The sequence below is a fragment of the Myxocyprinus asiaticus genome, chromosome 32 (genome assembly GCF_019703515.2).
Source record: "Myxocyprinus asiaticus isolate MX2 ecotype Aquarium Trade chromosome 32, UBuf_Myxa_2, whole genome shotgun sequence".
In the NCBI taxonomy this organism is placed as follows: Eukaryota; Metazoa; Chordata; class Actinopteri; order Cypriniformes; family Catostomidae; genus Myxocyprinus; species Myxocyprinus asiaticus.
The window spans coordinates 20,298,115-20,320,570 of record NC_059375.1 but is presented as its reverse complement, the minus strand read 5'-3'; the positions used below and the strand labels follow the sequence as shown (position 1 = coordinate 20,320,570).

General features: G+C 36.7%; 3 protein-coding genes and 1 pseudogene across 5 annotated transcripts; all 4 read right to left on the bottom strand.

Annotated features, from left to right (window-relative positions):
- Nucleotides 1-63: 63 nt before the first annotated feature.
- Nucleotides 64-11,002, bottom strand: LOC127423389 (target of rapamycin complex subunit lst8-like; annotated as a pseudogene).
- A 38-nt stretch (nt 11,003-11,040) lies between these two features.
- meiob (meiosis specific with OB-fold) lies at nt 11,041-15,256 on the bottom strand. Of its 2 annotated transcripts, none has more exons than XM_051667641.1 (13): nt 14,834-15,256; nt 14,653-14,710; nt 14,286-14,417; nt 14,088-14,160; nt 13,789-13,984; nt 13,594-13,694; nt 13,461-13,513; nt 13,272-13,367; nt 12,390-12,473; nt 12,135-12,279; nt 11,855-12,041; nt 11,532-11,618; nt 11,041-11,437 (listed from the first exon to the last, which is right to left on the bottom strand). In XM_051667641.1, exons 1-13 carry the CDS (start codon nt 14,951-14,953, stop codon nt 11,330-11,332), a joined length of 1,440 nt encoding a protein of 479 aa, XP_051523601.1. In that variant the 5' UTR covers nt 14,954-15,256; the 3' UTR covers nt 11,041-11,329. The 2 variants fall into 2 exon arrangements, with proteins under 2 accessions (XP_051523601.1, XP_051523599.1); XM_051667639.1 differs by having other exon boundaries at nt 11,044-11,437; nt 12,375-12,473.
- A 156-nt stretch (nt 15,257-15,412) lies between these two features.
- On the bottom strand, nt 15,413-17,747 carry msrb1b (methionine sulfoxide reductase B1b). Its single transcript, XM_051667642.1, has 4 exons — nt 17,586-17,747; nt 17,202-17,344; nt 17,001-17,115; nt 15,413-16,862 (listed from the first exon to the last, which is right to left on the bottom strand). The coding sequence occupies exons 1-4, from the start codon at nt 17,638-17,640 to the stop codon at nt 16,843-16,845; spliced, it is 333 nt and encodes a 110-aa protein (XP_051523602.1). The 5' UTR covers nt 17,641-17,747; the 3' UTR covers nt 15,413-16,842.
- A 1,990-nt stretch (nt 17,748-19,737) lies between these two features.
- LOC127423243 (neuralized-like protein 2) lies at nt 19,738-21,766 on the bottom strand. 2 transcript variants are annotated; one of them, XM_051667386.1, is made up of 3 exons: nt 21,396-21,766; nt 20,561-21,271; nt 19,738-20,244 (listed from the first exon to the last, which is right to left on the bottom strand). In XM_051667386.1, exons 1-3 carry the CDS (start codon nt 21,397-21,399, stop codon nt 20,129-20,131), a joined length of 831 nt encoding a protein of 276 aa, XP_051523346.1. In that variant the 5' UTR covers nt 21,400-21,766; the 3' UTR covers nt 19,738-20,128. The 2 variants fall into 2 exon arrangements, with proteins under 2 accessions (XP_051523346.1, XP_051523345.1); XM_051667385.1 differs by having other exon boundaries at nt 20,561-21,759.
- Nucleotides 21,767-22,456: the final 690 nt, after the last annotated feature.

The window sequence follows — 22,456 nt, the reverse complement described above, 5'->3', positions numbered from 1 at the left end:
GTGCAGCTTACGTTACCGCACATTACCAAGATATAATGTTTATTGACCAAACTTGTGGGTGTATACAAAAATGTGTTTTGTTAATGTACAGTTACACTGGAGAGGAGCAGAAACAAGGTATATTTATCCTAATATACTCATAAGTTTGATACTTTGATGTTTACATTTGAATGCACAAAGAGTTTAATACAATTTAATACAATAAAGATGACCATGACATGGCCACTGGTTAATAGATGCAGGTGTCAAATAAAAAGTCCTTGTGTTTTATCATAGCAGACTGTGGGAGGGCTGCTTACATACTATCCAAGCACACTGTCATTGAAGGCCAAACACACCACGGCCTTCTGATGGCCGCTGTACTCCCGTTTGATCTCTCCGGTCTCCACACACCACAGCTGTGCAAGGTTATCAGAGGAGGCTGAAAATCAGTTGAAAATCTAAGCAAACTACTGAACAATCCTTTACATGATTCTTCTGAGAGCAATATAAGTATTTTCACCCCTGCTCGCAATAGTAAAACACTTGAACTGTGTATGCGATGCGATACCTGTGACTATGTACTGCGAATCTCCAGAGAAGGCACAATACCACATCCAACCTCGGGACGTCTCTCCAGGGTTGTTACTCTTAATACTCAACTCTGTCATCAGAGAGAAGTTGGAGGTTCGCCAGATTTTATAGGTCTGGTCAGCAAAGCATGTGGCCAGCAATCTAGGTGGAAATGCATTGGTTTTTAAATTATTACAAACAAAACTTTTCATGATTAGAATTGCTGCATTTAATTCTTCACTGTTCATTTATTGGTCCTCAGTTCAATGTTTCATTAAACATTTACGTGGAGTCTGGGCTGAATTTGCAGCGTAATGAGTAGCGTTTGTGGGCCGGGATCTTGGTCTTGGGGATCAGTTGTGTCACCTCATCGCCCATTCCACCAGCCAAATTCCACACGTAACAGTCGCCCAAAGACAAATAAGCGCCATTGAAAAATATGGGTTTTAATCTAGTTTTAAACACATGCTACTATGTCCAATTTGGTTTTATACATTTTTGGAAAACATTTATAGCATTTTCTACATTAAATTATTTAAAGGGAAAGTTCACCCAAAAATGAAAATTCTCTCATCATTTACTCACCCTCTTGCCATCCCAGATGTGTATGACTTTCTTTCTTCAGCTGAACACAAACAAAGGTTTTTAGAAGAATATTCAGCTTTGTAGGTCTTTCAAGCTACAAATCTCACATAAAGACAACATAAAAGTAACCCATTTGACTCCAGTGGTTTAATATGTCTTCTGAGGCAATGAGGGAGAAACAGATCAATATTTCAATCCTTTTTTTACTATAAATCTCCACTTTCACTTTCACATTCAGAATGGATTATGAATTACTTTTATGCTGTCTTTATGTGATTTTTGGAAAAGCTTGAACGTTCTGGTCACCATTCACTTGCATTGTATCGACCTACAGTGCTGAAATATTCTTCTAAAAATCTTCATTTGTGTTCTGCAGAATAAAGAAAGTCATACACATCTTGGATGGCATGAGGGTGACTAAATGATGAGAGAATTATCATTTTTGGGTGAACTATCCCTTTCATAACTTTAAAAATGTGGTGTAACCATCAAGTAAAAGGTATCAAAATACATTCCTTGCACTTTGAATGTATGATAGTGTACACTCGATCATTAATTTAAAAAAGTTTTCAAACAATATTTAAAAAAGAAAAAAATATATATATATTTTTTTACAATTTATATACAGTATATACAGCTAAAAAAAATTAGGAGACCATTGCAAAATTATCAGTTTCTCTGGATTTACTATTTATAGTTATGCGTTTGAGTAAAATGAACATTTTTGTTTTATTCTATAAAGTACTGACAACATTTCTCCCAAATTCCAAATAAAAATATTGTCATTTAGAGCATTTATTTACAGAAAAAGACAACTATTCAAAATAACAAAAAAGATGCAGTGTTTTCAGACCTTGGATAATGCAAAGAAAACAAGTTCATATTAATTTTTAAACAACACAATACTAATGTTTTAGCTTAGGAAGAGTTCAGAAATCAATATTTGGTGGAGTAACCCTGATTTTCAATCACAGCTTTCATGCGTCTTGGCATGCTCTGTACCAGTCTTTCACATTGCTGTTGGGTGACTTTATGCAACTCCTGGCGCAAAAACTCAAGCAGCTAGGCTTTTTTTGATGGCTTGTGGCCATCTAAAGACGAATCTGCCCGATTCCAGCTTTGCTGAAGCACAACCAGATCTTCACCGATTGATCCTCCACCAAATTTCACAGTGGTTTTGAGACACTGCGCCTTGAAGGCCTCTTCAGTCTCCGTCTAACCATTAGACGACCAGGTGGAGGATCGGTGATGATCTGGGGGTGCTTCAGCAAGGTTGGAATCGGGCAGATTCGTCTTTGTGAAGGACGCATGAATCAAACCACATACAAGGTTGTCCTGGAAGAAAACTTGCTTCCTTCTGCTCTGACAATGTTCCCCAACTCTGAGGATTGGTTTTCTGAATCAGAATCAAAATCAGAATGAGCTTTATTGCCAAGTATGCTTACACACACAAGGAATTTGTCATGGTGACAGAAGCTTCCAGTGCAAAGAGAATACAAAAAATATACATATACAACATATACACACAAACATTGAAATATACATATAAACATATATATGTAAACAGTGAAATAAGAATAAAAAATAAGATACAACATAAATATAGAGGAAACTACAGAAGGGCAAAATATTGTTCAAATATGTTATGTACAGATATACAGTTATGTGCAAGGTGATTTAGTTTATTATGCAAAAGAGGTAGGATATGTCAAATAAATATAAATGGAATATAAATATGAATGAATAGTTGAATATGCACATGATTGTATTGCCACAATGGAGAGTATTGGGGGCAGTTTTAACTGTTCATAAGGTGAATGGCCTGAGGGAAGAAACTGTTCTTATGCCCTCAGTCTCACTAACTGCTGCCTATCTGTAAGAAAGCTAGTAATCCACTGACAGACAGAGGTGGGAACTGAGAGCTGGGTTAATTTATTCCATAGGAGAGCAGGGATAATGGTGTTGAAAGTCCACAAATAGGATCCTTGCATAAGTCCCTGGTCTGTCTAGATGTTGCAGTATGTAATGCAGTCCCATATTGACTGCATCATCCACAGACCTGTTAGCTCGATACGCAAATGCAGGGGATCTAGAAAGGGTCCAGTGATGTCCTTGAGGTGTGCCAACACCAGTCTCTCAAATGACTTCATGACCACAGATGTCAGGATGAAAGGTTTGTTATCATTAAAGGAATAGTTCACCCAAAAATAACAATTTGCTGATAATTTACTCACCCTCAGGCCATCCAAGATGTATATGACTTTCTTTCTTCATCAGAACAGGATTTAAGATTTTTAGGAATGTATCTTAGGTTTTATCTTCATCTAATGCAAGTGAATGGACACAAATTTTTGACGGTCCAAAAAGCATATTTAGGCAGCATCAAAGTAATCCAAACAACTCCAGTTGATCAAGTAATGTCTTCTGAAGTTAATCGATACGTTTGTGTGAAAAACAAATCGCTAATTAAAATGTTTTCCGCCAGCTCTCTGTAGCTGTTTGAATTTACCTAACACTCATGTGAAGTACGTTCCTCTGTGGTAAACAGCGTGGAACTTCTGAATTCTCGCATGAATGCGCCAACGTGATGATGACACGTGACAGCGACTGGAAGCATTGAGTGTTTACAGGAAGCGATTTGTTTAAGTTAATAAAGTTTTAATTAGCGATCAGTTTTTGACACAAACATATCGATTGACTTCAGAAGACATTACTTGATTGGCTGGAGTCATGTGGATTACTTTGATGCTGACTAAGTGTGCTTTTTGGACCATCAAAAATTGGTGTCCATTGGATGAAGCTATTAACCTGGGATACTTTCCTAAAAATCTTAAATCCTGTTCTGATGAAGAAAGAAAGTCATATACATCTTGGATGGCCTGAGGGTGAGTAAATTATCAGCAAATTTTCATTTTTGGGTGAACTAATCTTTTAAGTCTTGCAATTTTGGGTTTCTTTGGGACAGGGATGATGGTGAAGCATTTGAAGCAGCTGGGAACTTCACACTGCTCCAATAATGTGTTGAAGATCTGTGTGAAGATGGGGGCCAGCTGGTTGGCACAGGCTTTTAGACAAGTGGGTAAAAACACCATCTAGGCCCTGTGCTTTCCTTGTCTTTTGTTTCCGGAAGACCCGGCACACATCCTCTTCACAGATTTTAAGTGCAGGTTGAGTAGCAGGAGGGGGGAGGAGGGTTGCAGGAGGTGTTTGTGTGAAGTGTAGGTCAGAGCGGGTGTGGGGTGTGAGACTGGGCTTTTCAAATCTACAGTAAAACACATTCAGGTCATCAGCCAGTTGTTGATTCCCTACAGTGTTGGCGGATGGTGTCTTGTAGTTGGTAATATCTTTCAGGCCTCTCCACACTGTTGCAGGGTCGTTAGCTGAAAACTTGTTTTCCAGCTTTTCAGAGTAGCTTCTTTTAGCCGCTCTATTCTCCTTTGTCAGTGTGTTTTTGCCCTGATTATACAAGATTTTATCCCCATTTCTGTAAGCATCCTCTTTGGCCTGAAGAAGCTGCCTGAGTTTAGCTGTAAACCATGGTTTGTCATTGTTGTATGTTAAATAACATAGCATTGTAGGAATGCACATGTCCTCACAGAAACTGACATATGATGTCACAGTATCAGTGAGCTTGTCCAGATTGGTGTCTGCAGATTCAAAAACACTCCATCAGTGCATTCAAAGCAGGCTTGTAGTTCCAGCTCTGCTTCATTGGTCCATGTCTTTACAGTCTTAACTACAGGTTTAGCTGATTTTAGTTTCTGCCTGTATGTTGGAAGAAGATGAACCAGACAGTGATCAGAGAGTTCCAAAGCTGCTCTAGTGACAGAGCGATATGCATCCTTCAATGTAGTGTAACAGTGATCCAGTATATTTCTGTCTCTGTTTCGGCATGTAATGTGCTTTTTTTGGGGGGGGCAGTTCATGTGTGAGGTGAGCTTTGTTAAAATCCCCAAGAATAATAATAAGTGAGTCTGGCAGTTCCAGCAGGACAATGCTCCATGCCACACAGCCAGGTCAATCAAGGTGTGGATGGAGGACCACCAGATCAAGACCCTGTCATGGCCATCAAACAAAGCTGAGCTGCTTGGATTTTTGCACCAGGAGTAGCATAAAGTCACCCAACAGCAATGTGAAAGACTGGTACAGAGCATGCCAAGATGCATGAAAGCTGTGATTGAAAATCAGGGTTATTCCACCAAATATTGATTTCTGAACACTTCCTAAGTTAAAACATTAGTATTGTGTTGTTTAAAAATGAATATGAACTTGTTTTCTTTGCATTATTTGAGGTCTGAAAACCTTTTATTTGGAATTAGGGAAGAATGTTGTCAGTACTTTAAAGAATAAAACAAAAATGTTCATTTTACTCAAACACATACCTATAAATAGTAAATCCAGAGAAACTGATAATTTTGCAGTGGTCTCTTCATTTTTTCCAGAGCTGTATGTGTATGTATATATATATATATATATATATATATATATATATATATATATATATATATATATATATATATATATATATACATATACACACACACACACTGTATATAGTTGAAGTCAGAAGTTTACATACACTTAGGATGAAGTCATTAAAACAATTTTTTTTTAACCACTCCACAGATTTCATATTAGCAAACTATAGTTTTGGCATCTAATTTGTGCATGACATGAGTAATTTTTCCATAAATAGTTTACAGACAGATTGTTTCACTTTTAATTGACTATATCACAATTCCAGTGGGTCAGAAGTTTACATACACTAAAATAACTGTGCCTTTAAGCAGCTTGGAAAATTCCAGAAAATTATGTCAAGCCTTTAGGCAATTAGCTTCTGATAGGCTAATTGGCTATTTGGAGTCAATTGGAGGTGTACATGTGGATGTATTTTAAGGTCTACCTTCAAACTCAGTGCCTATTTGCTTGACATCATGGGAAAATCTAAAGAAATTAGCCAAGACCTCAGAAAAAAAATTGTGGACCTCCACAATTCTGGTTCATCCTTGGGAGCAATGTCCAAATGTCTGAAGGTACCATGTTCATCTGTACAAACAATAGTACACAAGTATAAACACCATGGAACCACGCAGCCATCGTACCGCTCAGGAAGGAGACGCATTCTGTCTCCTAGAGATGAACGTAGTTTTGTGCGAAAAGTGCAAATCAATCCCAGAACAACAGCAAAGGACCTTGTGAAGATGCTGGAGGAAACAGGTAGACAAGTATCTATATCCACAGTAAAGTACTATGTCAAGTCCTATATCGACATAACCTGAAAAGCTGCTCAGCAAGGAAGAAGCTACCGCTCATAAACCGCCATACAAATGCCAGACTACAGTTTGCAAGTGCACATGAGGACAAAGATCTTTCTTTTTGGAGAAATGTCCTCTGGTCTGATGAAACAAAAATTGAACTGTTTGGCCATAATGACCATCTTTATGTTTGGAGGAAAAAGGGTTAGGCTTGCAAGCCAAAGAACACCATCCCAACCGTGAAGCATGGGGGTGGCAGCATCATGTTGTGGGGGTGCTTTGCTGCAGGAGGGACTGGTGCACTTCACAAAATAGATGGCATCATGAGGAAGGAAATTATGTGGATATATTGAAGCAACATCTCAAGACATCAGCCAAGAAGTTAATGCACGGTCGCAAATGGGTCTTCCAAATGGACAATGACCCCAAGCATACCTCCAAAGTTGTGGCAAAATGGCTTAAGGACAACAAAGTCAAGGTACTGGAGTGGCCATCACAAAGCCCTGATTTTCTGGGTAGAACTGAAAAAGCATGTGTAAGCAAGGAGGCCTGCAAACTTGACTCAGTTACACCAGTTCTGTCTAGAGGAATGGGCCAAAATTCCAGCAACTTATTGTGAGAAGCTTGAGGAAGGCTACCCAAAATGTTTGACCCAAGTTAAACAATTTAAAGGCAATGCTACCAAATACTAACAAAGTGTATGTAAACTTCTGGCCCACTGTGAGTGTGATTAAAGAAATAAAATCTGAGATAAATCATTCTCCATACTATTATTCTGACATTTCACATTCTTAAAATAGTGATCCTTACTGACCTAAGACAGGGAATGTTTTCTACGATTAAATGTCAGGAATTGTGAAAAACTGAGTTTAAATGTATTTGGCTAATGTGTATGTAAACTTACATAAAATATATTTATACACATCATATCTTTTGAGTCAAGAATATCAAGAAGTTTTCTCAGGATTACTCCTTATGAACTAAATGTGGCTTTTCATAAAATCGTCTTCACAGTGTGTCTTCACACGGTCCTGTTTTATTTTTTTGTTTTGTTCTTCACATGACATCAAAATGGCAACCTGCATGTTGGTTACACCACATGACTTTCATTTGGTGGACAAAAGTTTTTCAAATATTAATATTTTAAAACAAAATTGTTTTACTGCTTATTGTTAGTGTCACATCATTGACTCATAAACCATATCTAAATTAGTCTTTTAAGATACAATATGACTCATTAGCATTACTTTATTAGCAGTGTTATATACTTTAATGTGATTACTGACCGAGCTGTTGACAGCTGCCATATAACTGGCATCGGGATCGATATGAACTGAATTGATGGACACATCGGGTACTGGGATGAGCTGTTCAGTGTGGTCTGTTTTCAGATCCCAGATGTGGATCACACCACTTTGGTCCCCAACAATTAATTCAGCCTAAAAGAAATTACATTTTGAAGAAATTTAGTTGTTTGTTTTATTATATTGCTTGTTAGTAGTAGCTGACATAGAAACTGTAAAGGTCAACTGACCTGATTGGGATGAAGACAGACACAATTAATAGGCGCATTGACTTGGAAGATTCTTTGGCACTGTAGGTTCCTTGACCTGAATGAACACAGTTCAACGTACTTAAAGGGATAGTTTACCTGAAATGGAAATTCTCTCATTTATTCACCCTCATGCCATCCCAGATGTGTATGACTTTCTAGCTTCCGCAGAACACAAACCAAGATTTTTTGAAGAATATCTCAGCTTGTAGGTCCATGCAATGCAAGTGAATGGTGTGCAAAATTTTGAAACTCCAAAAAACACATAAAGGCAGCATAAAAGTAATCTATATGACTCCAGTGGTTTAACCCGTCTTCTTTAGCGATCTAATCGATTTTGGGTGAGAGCAGACCAAAATGTAACTTTTTAACTGTACATCTTGTCATTGCAGTCTCTAGGCAGGGTTGGGGAGTAACGGAATACATGTAACAGGATTACATATTTAAAATTAAAAATATTACTAAACTACAGTTACAATTTAATTTGTTGCTAATCAGAATAAAGTTACATTCAAAATGTATTTTGATTACTGAAGAGATTATTTAGCATTTTACTGTCATTTGTTTCATTTAATATTTAATCTATTCAGTTGGAAAACATTTATCCATAAAAGTAATGTGATGTGATCTGACGAGCGTTTGAACAGCATTGAAAGACTTACTTATGAAGTGTTAGATTCATACCAGCAGACATAGGGGCTTTTACACTCTGTGGGGGTTTAAAGTAAGTTTGGAGCAGCAGAAATTTTTAACCTTGTATAAATTGTCATGTGAACATTTAGCTTTATGCTAAGCTAAACTGCTATTTCTAGCCATTTTACATGCACACGTTACCAGCCACAATTACATTTATTTATTTTTTAATCAAGAAAATCCACATTTGATCATACATACATTTTATTTTTTACTCAAGTAAGACCTTTGATTTTAGGGCAAAAACATACTGCAAAAAATCTTATTTTTGATGTGAATGTTTGAATTAATTTCCTGTAAAAATTAGAGAAAACAAATATTTATTTACTTTGCATACGATATTTAGGATTTTTTCAGAAAATTTTAATATAAGTGTATTTTGTCTTACTGTACGGGCAGATATTTTTTTCACTTGTTTATAGTTAAAACAAGTAAAAAAATTTGCCAGTGCTGAAGAAGTAATCCAAAGTATTCAGATTACGTTACTGACCTTGAGTAATCTAATGGAATACGTTACAAATGACATTTTACAGCATATATTCTGTAATCTGTACTGGAATACATTTTAAAAGTAACCCTCCCAACCCTGTCTCTAGGCACGATCATGATTACACTTTCTAGTGATTAATGCATGCGCAGAGCGCTAGATGGTGCTAGGAAGTGAATTTAAGCTGGAAATCATGATTGCCAAGGAGACTGCTGATGTCAAGATTTATTGTGAAAAAGGAGTAATATTTTGTTCTGTTCTCACCCAAAACTGATTGGATCACTTTAGAAGACACTGATTACACCACTGGAGTCATATGGATTATTTTATGCTGCCTTTATGTGCTTTTTGTAGCTTCAAAGTTTTCATCAGTGGTTCCGGCCGGAATTTCTGTTTGTGTTTTGGCCTGTGTGATCTCACCCACTGCCCATTTCCCAATAATATTTCGACACCCCGGGTTGCCAGATTTGAAACAAGTCAGCGGGCAAACACAGCACACTGCAGCCATGGAAGCCAGCAATACATCTAGCTAACACTGACAGAGTTATAAAAAAACTACTTGAGCTGATTTTTAATTTGCAGACAATAAAAACATTAAAACAATAAAAACACAACGTATATATTAGCTGATCAACGTACTGTACAGTGTAAGGCTCGTCGCTTGCCATTGTCAGTTTGCTCATTCCTGTTGTGTGTCCTCAACCTGGCAACCGCGTGAGCTTCAGTCTGGTGAGGAGGGGGTGGGGGAGACAAGACTCTCCAATATTTTGAATTTGCACTGCAGTGCCCATTTTAAATGGTTGATGTCAATGTTACATATTGCTCCTTTAAGAAATATTTTAAACAACTATAAAAAGTCTTTATACAACCAGCAAACCGTATTTGTTTACCTCAGATCCCAGACGCGAGCCATGCAGTCTTCTCCACCTGTGTACATCCACCGACCATCCTCATGGAAGCCAACTGAAGTGATGTTCTTACACCATCATAATTGATCACTGGGTTTGGATTATTTGAGTTTAAGTCATACATGCGTATGTGCTGATAACCTAAGAAGCAAGGAAACAAGAGTATGAAAACTACATAGAAATGGGAGAAAGAATCATGACTAGTTTGCACAATCTATAGTTGTTGTATATGTTAGAAGATTCCCTCCACCACCTCTTACCAGCAGCAGCAATCATGCTCCTATTAGGTGTTACTTCAAGAGAATTAACCTGCTAATGTACAAGTTAAGCATCTATAACATATCAAAGAATACAGCCTTCATCAAATAAATATTGCATTTAAGTAAACTTATACATTATGTAGCAGCAGTAAAGCTCTTTTTAATGACTGCGTAGCTGTATGGCAGAGCTCTTGTTCATAAATGATACAGAGTCCTGGTGTTGGACAGTTCTTGTATATATTCCACTGTGTGCTTGCCAGAATCTGACGGTGTGATCATATCCAGCAGTGGTGAGTATCACCGGATCACCGCCGACTGTCCCTTGATTCATGATGAACTCAACCCAGACCTGACGAGAGTTTCGCAGGAGAATACTGTAAATAGTGTTACGGTTTTTGGCAACGTGCCTCAACGTGCTTTAATTTATGTATCTGTGTAAATTGCGTATTCAATCAGATTAAGAGAATAAACACGAGATAGAATTAACTGCTTCTTAGTTTACTAAAAATCTCTCTAAGAGAGTACACTGACAAGCCCGATAAACTAATCTAACGTAAATCAATGGTCTTACCTGAGGGCGAATGATGCACTAGAAATTCGAATAGCTAAATTGAAAATTGTAATGATCGTAACAGCAAATTGGGCATTATTTACACGAATGTCAAAACTAGTCGGGTTCCCCTTCCAAATCCGTCCCCACAGAACTTGAAAAAAGGTTCTGAAAGGCAGTATGCTAAAATTATTGCTTTTATTTGTCAAAGCAACAGCAAGCTTCAAACTAATATAATACAATATATTGAAGAAAAATAACATAGAAACCTTGAATGTTAATTCATTTATATTTTCCAAATACAACAAAATGCAATTCAATGGCACACTAGAACAAAATGTCAAAAATCTAATGTTAATCGTTAAACATGTATTTGTCTATAGCATGCATGAAACAGCTATGTGTTACGAAACTGTTAATGTAACAAGTACAGTTCATTTCATTTCATATGAAGAATGCGGTCTGACTGCTGTGTTGCAAAACAGCATCAAACCACTAATGAGGCAAGATTTTGCTTGACGTCCACAGGGTCAGCAAGGGCACACGAGAGAATGCTTGCCCTCATTCCACTACTGGCTTTAGCAGATGGAAAAGCCTAAAATGTTAAAAGATTGATTTACATCCTTATTTTAAATATTCAATGTTCAAAATAAAAGGCAAATAAGAAAATATAAAATATGATCATTAACCTTCAGATAAATTTTGCATCTCTCCAGGAGAAACTTCCACTTCATATCTGTCCTTTGAGACTCTGACAGACACAGAAACTCTTCTGTCTGTCAAGATAAATATTTGTCTTTTATTCTTCCTAGTACAGACACATATATACTAATGATATAATATATATTATTAAAGATAGTTATTAATATAGTCATTAACTGTTTATTATTTACAATATCAAAGAAAAAAATTCTCTTTCTGAATGTTTTTAATGTTGAGTTTATATATATGTATGAATTTACTTGCACAGTCTGTCTTGACTAGCACTAATATATGTAATAGATGTGCTCACTTTACAGCCCAGGGTTTTCTCAGCCACTGTGCTTGCCAGGCTGCACGTCTGCAAAGTCCCAGTGTGATCACTAATGTCCACCAGCAGATCAAATCCTGTAGTGACCTGGAGCTGTTGTCCTTGGCTTGGACAGGCAGCATTGGAACAAGTCTGACTGTCCTCACTGATTTGAAATTTGCATTTGGCACTAGTGCAAAAATTATCAGTTAAAACTCTGCCGTGTTGAGGGTTGTTACACAAAACCATGCTAGCTGTAACTATAAAAGCATTTCAGACGTACCATCTGTTGCGTATGACTTTCGAGATGGAGGAATCTAGTTCAAGAGTTGAAATGAACCCATATGTTATGCAATGAAAGGCATTGCCATGTTCTCGAACTCTGGCTTTAAGTTGATTCACAGTCAGCACATCACTAATTGAATCCACTGAGAAATAAATGAAAGGATACGATTTTACTGTGTGGCTAATGCAATACTATTTTTCATAATGTAGAGGTTTAGATGTATATCACAAGACTTACACTGAACATTATCACCTGGGAGAATCTCTTGGTCATCCAGTCCTCCGGTTTCTAACAATTCCCTAGCACATGTGTAAAGCTGGTTGGCCTCTGCTGTATCTAAAATTTTATTTAAAAAAAAAAAAGAAGAATTTTAATCATTTTCAATTGTTAAATTAATAGTATAATGGGAACTATCTAAATAAAAATTTTTTAAAGGGATAGTTCACCCAAAAATGAAAATTCTGTCATCATTTACTCACCCTCATGCCATCCCAGATGTGTATGACTGTCTTTCTTCTGCTGAACAGAAACAAAGATTTTTAGAAGAATATTTCAGATTTGTTGGTCCATACAATGCAAGTGAATTGTGACCAGAACTTTAAAGGTCCAAAAATTGTGTAAAGGCAGCATAAAAGGTATCCATATGGCTCCAGTGGTTAAATCCATTTCTTCAGAAGTGGTATGATAGGTGTGGATGAGAGAAAGATCAATGTTTAAATCCTTTTTAAATATATCTCCTCTTTCACTTTCACTTTTTCTTTTGTTTTTGGTGATTCGCATTCTTTGTGCACATCGCCACCTACTGGGCAGGGAGGAGAATTTATAGAAAAAAGGCTTAAATATTGATCACCCACACCTATCGTATTGCTTCTGAAGACATATATTAAATCACCAGAGTCTCATGGATTACTTTCATGCTGCCTTTATTTGCTTTTAGGACCTTCAAAGTTCTGGCCACCATTCACTTGCATTGTATGGACCTACAGAGCTGAGATATTCTTCTAAAAATCTTTAATTTGTGTTCAGCAGAAGAAAGAAAGTCATACACATCTGGGATGGGATGAGGGTGAGTAAATGAGAGAATTTTTATTTTGGGGCGAACTATCCCTTTAAGCCAGCATATCATATGCCTACCAGGGTTGAGGGTAATAATTGTTTTTGAGGTCACAGTTGCTATCATACAATTGCGATAACTGTCAAAGGTGATGCGAGCATCTGCAATGAACAGCACTAAGAGAAAGCACATACATTTCCACAATTAATATTATTTGCAGAATATTTGCAATTGAAAAGTAAACATAAATACAATGTACATTATTATACCTGTTCCTCTTGGTGTCAATGTTTGTACCATCCGAATGATCTCTTTATCCCAACTGGATAAAAAAAGGAATTAACCCCTTAATTTAGGAATTGATTACAAAATATCATGCAAATTTTAACTGTAGTTGCTCACCACACTAGAGGGAAAGATGTCTCAGTGTCGTCAAAGAGCCGTATTTCTAGCCTCTGTCCTTTGCGTCCATCAGATTTTGTAAAGAATTTCTCCTCTCCTACCTTCAGATGACAAAATTTTAATAATTGCAAACGACATATCTTTTTTTTTTTTTTTTTTTTCAAAAAAGCTGTTGGTATATCTGAGGAATCTAACCGATTGCACAGCTGCTTGGATGTTAATAATGCTTCCATCCAGCCTCTGTCCATTTGCAGCTATGTCTCCCAGTGAATAGAAGTCCCTCGGGTCTTTGATTGGCATGTGGAATAATGGCAGAATCCTCGCCTCTGTTTCTAAATCTGAGCATATCTTAATGGCTGAGTGAGTCTCTGTTACCAACAGCCTGTAATTACTAAGATAACATATTTTTATCACCTACAAATATGACAACAGAAGAACATTTCTTGCTTGGAAACAATCCAAGAAGAATTTAAATGTTTATTTTATTTATTTACCTAGGTGTTAGAGGGGAAAATCTTTCTTCCTTCTCATAGTCTTTAGTCACAACGAGGGGATTTTCAATTACAACTAAAACAGAATATTATATTTTGGCTCACAGTGACACAGTGTTAATTTAAATATATGTATTCCTTTTTTAAAGCATAAGTAACTGGCAACTTGGGAAAAAAACTGATTAGTACTACACATCTCACCAGAATCCCCAATCTGAAAGCGACTGCTCAGTCCTTGGATGTATTCCTCATTTCCCCATGCAGACACATTGATCAAATCTTCTGGTGAGTCTTTGATGGTGAAGCTGAAAGTGAATCTTTCAGAGCCAGCATCTAAATAATAAATAAATAATCAAAAATACAGCAGTAAGCATCCTTCGATCCCAAGGGATCATGGGTTTACGCACCAGCATGTATTGAACTGAATTCCTGAATTGTTTCAAGCCTCTGGTAAACGAACAGAAAGACTAACTAAAAAAATAAAAAATAAATTACACATGAAATTATCAAAAAGTCACAATATGTGAAAGGGTAGATATTAATGGATGGATGGATATGGGTAACCAACTTTTCCTGTCAGGAAATCCTCTTGAATCAGTTTTTCCAATAATCACTCCAACCACCTTCTGGAAAATTGGAAGAAAAAAAGCCTTATATTCTGCCTGAAAATATACTAAGATGTTTTGACACCATAACCAAAATCTCAAAGAGTACATCTTCTAATATCTGTCTTTTAAACGGAGTCTCACCGCATGTGTGATGTTTGTGTTTAGGGCAGATATTGGTGTATAGTTCTGTTTTGCAGAGAACGTCATTTCCATCCCTGAAATGACAGTAACAAATGGAAAAACACTCGGTTGGCTATACATGGTTAGAAATGTCAAATATTATGAAGCGCTAAACCACAAAAAAAAAAAAAAAAAAAAAAAACAATCACAAAGCGGCATTTCCTCTCAGCGACCAACCTGAGGAGCTGACACTGTTGAGCTGAGGTAAACGTGTTTCGTAACTAATTGTTATGTAAGCTGTAATAACCTATAATTAATGAATAAAACGACTATTACTATACTCGTTAACTATAACCGTTTGCAATCACGATGGGAACAAAGTCAAAGTTTGTTACAAAGTCAAGGGCGCGCGTCCATTTGGATGAGTGACGCGGTCTCGAGCTATAAAACTACCGACCGTTACTCACGAGCTGCGTCATTTTGGCGGTTCTTTCATGTCTTGATGATTTTCCAATTAGGGTAAATACACGTCATAATTGCGAATACTTTAAAATAATAACAACAAACCAACCAAACTGCATTTCTTTCATTCGTAGTTTTAATAGTGGATATGGAATAGATAACAACAAAAAATTCGATGTAATAAACTGAAGAAAAAAAAAAATGCAGTTAAGTAAATACAGCAGAAAAGATTATACTTTCTACATTGAATGAGATAAAGTGTGAACTTGAAAATATTAAGTCAATTCTACAGTTGTACCCACTTTTAAACATGTAAACATTTATGCTCTAGCTTAGAAGTAAATATTATTTATGATGGTTTATCTTTACAATGCCTCAACATGTATGATTCCTAAAGGAGAAAACCTTGTCGTATTTATTTGCTTATCTGAGTAAATTTCACTGGTAAATAAAATTATTTATGATGGTTTATCTTTACAATGCCTCAACATGTATGATTCCTAAAGGAGAAAACCTTGTCGTATTTATTTGCTTATCTGAGTAAATTTCACTGGTAAATAATGGTAATGGTAAATTTCAAAATAAAATTTTACTTGTTTTATTTTGTTGTTACGTTTGGTTAACTTCTTGTTTTGTGAAGTCTGAAATTAATTTTCTACTCAAAATTACCTTTTCATGATAAAAATAAATAAATAAATAAAAATATCTGTTGACTGTAACAGACAATCATTGTGTTTACTGCACCAAGTGTTGAGGTGTGAATCTTGTCAGCTCAGAATCTTGTTTCAGTCGCCATTAAAGCAAGGTGATATTGTCTAATAGACTACAAAGCATGCATTAATCTTCCCTGTGGAAGGCTTCCGTGTGTCGTGTGGTACATGATTAAGTATGTTAAAAGAAAGCATTGAAATCTGTGCTACATTGAGTAAAATGTAAAACCAAAAAGTGATTAAAATGCACTTGAAACAGAATGTTGCAATGTAAACTTCACTTGAGAATAATTTTGTGTAGCCTTTACTTGAGGTGTAGCCATACTTACTTAATATGGTCTGTTAAATTTATTAGCAATTTCTGCATGGAAATTGTTTCCCATGGTTCTATTAAGTAAACCCCACTTCAATATTTTTTCAGTGTAGGAACATGAATTTCAGTAAATTGTGTATAGCACAGATAAATTAACATGTTAGATTCAATTACAACAAGCAAATTCTTTGGTACAACAATTCAGCATCACCATCATCACAATAATGACTCATGCTATTAATTATTATAAGGAACAATGAACGTTCACAATTAACATTTTCAATGAGCAATATTCCAAACTATTTTAGCAATAAGTAATTCCTTAAATCCAAGAGCAATTTTGCATATTTTCCTTAAGCTTATGCAGACTAGTAAAAAAATAGATAAACAAATTTAGTCTCTGTGGCTTCCAGGATGGCCGTATTACATCCGTGTACAGGATCCCCTATCAGGGGCTTTTCCTTGTCCACTTCATGAGCTAAACATCCCATCACCAGTGTTATGTGTGCAACAGCAGCTTCATCACCATGGACCTTCACCTCACTTTAGTGTTTATCAACCTTATCTGAAGGGAAAAGGATTTCAAATTGTTTGATCATTTAAAAATGACAGCAAGTGACCAATACAAACTTACTTATCCATGTATGCAACTATGAAGTCATACTGCTAAATCATACGGAAAACTGTGTATGTGGTGTCTTACCTTTGGGGACAAACTTAAGCGAGTGACTGAATATTCAGAAACGTGATAAGCCCTCCTCTGGACCATCATTCAGAAACTCATGACCAAGTCCATTACCACACTTGCCACATAGAACCTGCACATCAAAACATGTATGAACATATATGTGTTATCTGTGATTATTAACTCACTATTGTTCTAAATGTACTTTCTGTTTCTCACCTTATAGGCTGTTAATGACTCCATCATTTTTGTTACACTGTCTTCTCGGATGGTCTCTGTGAAAGCAGGCCATGGAGAAGAATGAGCATATTTGGACCTGCTCGAAAAGAGTGGATGTCTACATTGGGAGCAAACATATATTCCTGCAAAGAAACAATCAAGAAATATGTTACTAAAAATATTGCCTACTCACAAAAGGAACTGATTCTTTATTGCCTGTTCGTTAAACTGGCCTTTGTTGTCATAAAAATTATACCTAAGTTGGTTAGCAAACTGGTTGTATCAGTTCAGCCAAGTTATAAACAGTTACATCATAATCCTTGGGCAGCAGGTTGTGTAAAGTAAATGAGTAAATTACAAAAAAGAAAGAAAGAAAAAACTTACCAGGTGTGAAATTATCTTTATAAACCTCTTTCCCGAAAAAAGAACAAAACGACATTTTTGCCAAAAGATTCAAATGCAAAGCAATAGCGTATTTGTGTGCAGATGAGAGAGGACAAGCGCTTGTAAACTGAAAAACTATGTTCCGGTCACGTGACCATTACACAACTTCAAGTTCACAGTTTCACCAGAGATTCTATTTACACTGATAACTATCTCCTCGGCTCTTCCATTTCATAGAGCATAATGCGGTCCTTTACGGCCAACAACCGTGTTACGACAGTATATAACCGTTTGCGGGTATAATACAAACGAATGGGGAGCGCCGTAAACTGACAACTACCCGTCGCAAAATTGTCCGTGACTTCTCTAATTAAACATCAATGTTATGGTAGAAATCTCCACATTTATGGATTGTTTAGTATAAAACATGTTGAAGGTTAGCGGACAGGCTGTCAGTTAATTATGTTATGAGCATTTTCCTCACAAAAGCAGTTTATTTGGCATTCTGAAACATTTCCTCCATTAACATCCATTCAAAAAGAACGGCCTCTGGTCTCCATGCCAGTGTACCGCCGCGTTACGCTATGTTTTGCTAACATTGAAGGCTTACGTTCGGTAGAGGGGTTCTGGTTTAACCATGTTCCCTGAAAGACCACTAAGTGTCAGTGCAGATCAAGCTAATTTATCCTCCTGAGTCCCGAGCATGACTACGGTGTGTGGACTAAGTTATGAAATGTTTCATGATACCAAGCTATAGAATGTCTGATTTTTTTTATTTTTTTTTATTATCAAACTGTTTATTATGTTTCCAGGAGTGTTGGTTATTCATGTTTTGAGACGTTAAACAGTAAAGCTGTAAAAATGATTTGACGTGATTTGATTTTTATGTTACAATGTTTTTTTTTTCTACTTTGGCAACAAAATCTCAATGTTCTCTCTTTGCACTGTCAAACAAACAATTGATAGCCAGTGCTGAAGCATTTTACCAATCAGAATTTAGCATCATTAATTCTGCAACAAGTAATGGCCAGCATCATCCAAACACTGCCAAAGATGTTAAAATATAATTATACATTAAAAATTCTGAATCTATGTACTGATTACCATTGTCCCATGTCTGCCAAACATGTTATGTGGTCCAAACATCATCTGCAGCCTGAAACTGAACTTTTGATATGACGTTTGGAGTGAATGCACTGAGCTGTATTGAGATCTATAGGATGCAGCCTTGCCATCTTGCTTTCTATTTAGTGAATGACTTAACCTCCAGTGTGCTGTCTGTCTGCACTGGTCTCAGAACAGTTCAAAAAGCTCCATATAAAGCCTCTGAAAGCAAAAAAAAATTCTCAATGTGAAAATGCACAGTAAATACAGGATTTCGAATGAAAAACTAGCACTATTGTACACCATAGTGGTCATTGTGTTTAACAGATTGCTGTTTCGCTATAAATCTTTCAAATAAACATAAAAAATGGCATATCGGATGAAACTAGACACTCTAATCTTTTGACTCAAACAGGTTTCAGTGTAAAAACTTAATTAGGTTTCTTCTCAGATGTAGTTTTGTTGGCGTTTCTCCCAAACACAAACTCCGCTGTGGTCGGCGCCATGTTGTTTGCTCACATGACTCCGTATAGTTTAACCCTTTAATGACATCACAGAGTCTGCTGAACTGAGATCAGCTGGTTTAAATTAAATTAAATTATGCATTGCGTATAGTGAAACCAAAACACTATGTCTACACAGAAGGACTCGGGGTCGCACGAGGAATGGCTATACATTGTAAATGTTTGACAAGCATATTTTAATCAATGCCAGTGCAAATTATACGTCATTTAAATTCACTGTTAATTAATTAATTATTTTTATAGAAGGATCAATTATGATTGTTATGAAATTCTGAATGGAATGTCAATATCCCACTTTTAAAGAAGCTCAACTTAAAAAAATAATGAAATTCAGTATTTTGGGTCAAACATGTTGACTCTCAATATGCACTATGGCTCATTGAAGGATCACAGTGTCAGAATATGCTAAGATTGCTCACAGTTTTAATGAAAATGAGTAAATGTGAGCAGAATTGGAAGCATCTGTGACATTGTTATTAGGCTACTCCTGGTGGTCTGGGTGTAATAATTTGCATCTACAAAGCTTGAGCTTGAAGAAAATATTTATTAAATTGATCAGATGAAGAATGTCTTGTCGGTAAGAGACTTTCAGGTTTTTGGAGGTTTTCTTTTTAAAAAACAAAACAAAAATTCCAATGATTCTCAGTCTTTGTAGCAGGAGCGGTACTAGGATGTGATCTTTGGGGGACATTTTGATCTTTAGGGTTGGCAACTGTTTATATCTTTGTTGGATGGAAGTGGGGGGTGGGTGCTCCTCCTTGATAATTTTGCTTGGATTGGTCACCCTTGATCGTGTTTCAGTGTTCGTCCAGGGGGCGTTGCAAGGACAATCTAGGGGGGCAATGCCTCCCCTAGCCACCCCTTCGACCCAGCCATGCTTTGCAGGCATCTGCCCAGATTTGTAACAGGTTTTGCTCACTCATATTTGCAATAGTGCTTAAGTAACTCTGGAAGTTCCAACCAGTCCAAAGCCATTCTATGAATGATGTGTTTCTGAATTGTCTTTCGGCAGAGTGTCTGCAATGAAGCAACTATAACAGAGGGGCAGAAAAGAGGAATGGTTACATGTCTGTTACGTTTCAGTGAAATAATCAAATCATGTAATCATTTTAAAGGAAGCCAAAAATGACAATTCTCTCATCGCATACCACTGTATGTGGTTCTTTCTTTGGTGGAACACAAAATGTTCCACCATTCACTTTCATTGTATTTTCTTCCCATATACGTGAATGGTGACTGAGCCTAACATTATTCCAAACATCTCATTTTGTGTTCCACTGAAGAAAGAACCTCATATGGATTTGGAAAAACATGAGGTGATCCATTTAACAATTTGATGAAACTTACAGCCATATTCCACCTGGACAATCTGGACACATTTAGTAGCTGCAAATACATCCACAACGGCATACAAGGGCTTATTGGTGGGGATCCTCTTGGCTGAGGCTCCCATGTCTTCTCCATTGATGATAATGTGCATGTCGGCATAGCCTTCTCCCTTAGGTACATAGACAACCCCTATACGACTGCGGCGAGCAGTGGGGGGTAGAGCGTTGGTTTTATACAGATCATCCAGGATGTGACTGTACCTCCCGGGTCGACTGCGTCCCACCAGCTTGTCTCTTGGTATGCAGAAATTTTCTATATACAGATGAGTGTCTGTGAAAAATATTTTAGGTTTGTTTCCAGCCTCAACATCCACATTTGGCTGTTCTCCATCTGCCACCTCTCTTTCTCCATCCTCAATGACTTTATTGTGGTTTCTTGTTATTGCAAACACCCAGCTGTCCCCCATTTCCACAAGATCGGGCAGAGAGTATTCTGGCACAGATTCCAGTGTCCGAGGATCATGGGCAGTAAGTCCAATCCTTAAATGACCACACCAGCCCAGTTCTTTCTCTTCAATCTCCACTAGGAAGATTTCTCCAGGGCTTAAAGGATCTTTACTGAAGCAGACACCATTTGCAAAACTTTCTACTCGGGTGGCCTGCGTTTTTGAGGGGTCCAGCCTCACATTTGTACCATGAACTGAGTGAAACTCCATAAACTGACCCAAAACTGTTGCCATTTTTCACGATTTCATAAAGTGAATAAAGAAAGAGCAGTGACTTTGAAATTAGTCAAGCTTGATTGTTTTAGTAGCCTTTAAAAAAAAATTCAAAGGAAGAAAGCAGTCACTCACTCATGAATTAGAAACCAGAATGTTTGCATTATCCTCAACGTTGGCTCATCTCAGGGAATAGTCCTTGTAGAACACATGGTCTTTTTAACAGACAGACACATGTGCCATACTGGTAGTTTCTAGTTCTGAAGGGCTGACTATTTTTGACCTGGCGCATGTGTCATTGGTGATTTAAAATAGAGGGCAAGATATGCTGAGTGAAGAATAATGACTGGGAGGAGTTTAAGCTTCAAAATCAGAACTGCTTATCTGCTCATTGGGAATTTTCTATTTACACTTAACTGTAAAAGTTGAAACCTTTTGGAAACCAAAAGAGCTTTTTTGTGTGTGTTTTGTAGTTTTGTTGGTGTAATCTAATGTATTCATGTTCATTCAGTTATTTTAAATAAGTTTTTGTCTTGAATAAAACCAGTTAATTTAGATGGTAAAAAACCTAAACAAAAGTGTAGTTTATGAGGGATTAAAGGGACAGTTCACCCAAAAATTTAACTTTTCTCATCATTCACTCTCATGCCATCTCAAATGTATATTACTTTCTTTTGTCTGCAGAACACAAAGATTTTTAGAAGAATATTTCAACCCTAAGTCCAAACTATGCAAATGAAAGGTGACCAAAACTTTGAAGGTCATAAAAGCACACAAAGGCAGCATAAAATGTATCCATAAGACTCCAGTGCTTAAATTCATGTCTTCAGAAGTGATATGATAGATGTGGGTGAGAAACAGATCAATATTTAAGTCCTTTTTTATTATAAATCTCAACTTTCATTTTTACTTTCAGATTTGAAAGTGAAACTAAACAGGCACCTAATGTGACTTTCAGATATAAAAGTAAAAGTGTAGATTTACAGGGAAAAACAATGAAATATTTATCTGTTTCTCACCCAAAATGATTGCATCGCTTCAGAAGACATATATTTAACCACTGGAGTCATATGTATTACTTTTATGCTGCCTTTGTGTGATTTTTGCAGCTTCAAAGGTCACTTGCATTGTATGGACCTACAGAGCTGAAATATTCGTCTAAAAATATTTGTTTGTGTTCAGCAGAAGAAAGAAAG

Coding starts and splice junctions, on each gene's coding strand:
- meiob (XM_051667639.1), bottom strand. CDS start 14,953: ATGTATAGCCAACCGAGTGTTTTTCCATTTGTTACTGTCATTTCAGGG. Junction 11,619..11,854: donor AGAAAACCCTGGGCTGTAAA/GTGAGCACATCT, acceptor TTATCTTGACAG/ACAGAAGAGTTTCTGTGTCT. Junction 11,438..11,531: donor GATGCAAAATTTATCTGAAG/GTTAATGATCAT, acceptor TTAACATTTTAG/GCTTTTCCATCTGCTAAAGC.
- LOC127423243 (XM_051667385.1), bottom strand. CDS start 21,281: ATGGCAACAGTTTTGGGTCAGTTTATGGAGTTTCACTCAGTTCATGGT. Junction 20,245..20,560: donor TGTCCAGGTGGAATATGGCT/GTAAGTTTCATC, acceptor CCTCTGTTATAG/TTGCTTCATTGCAGACACTC.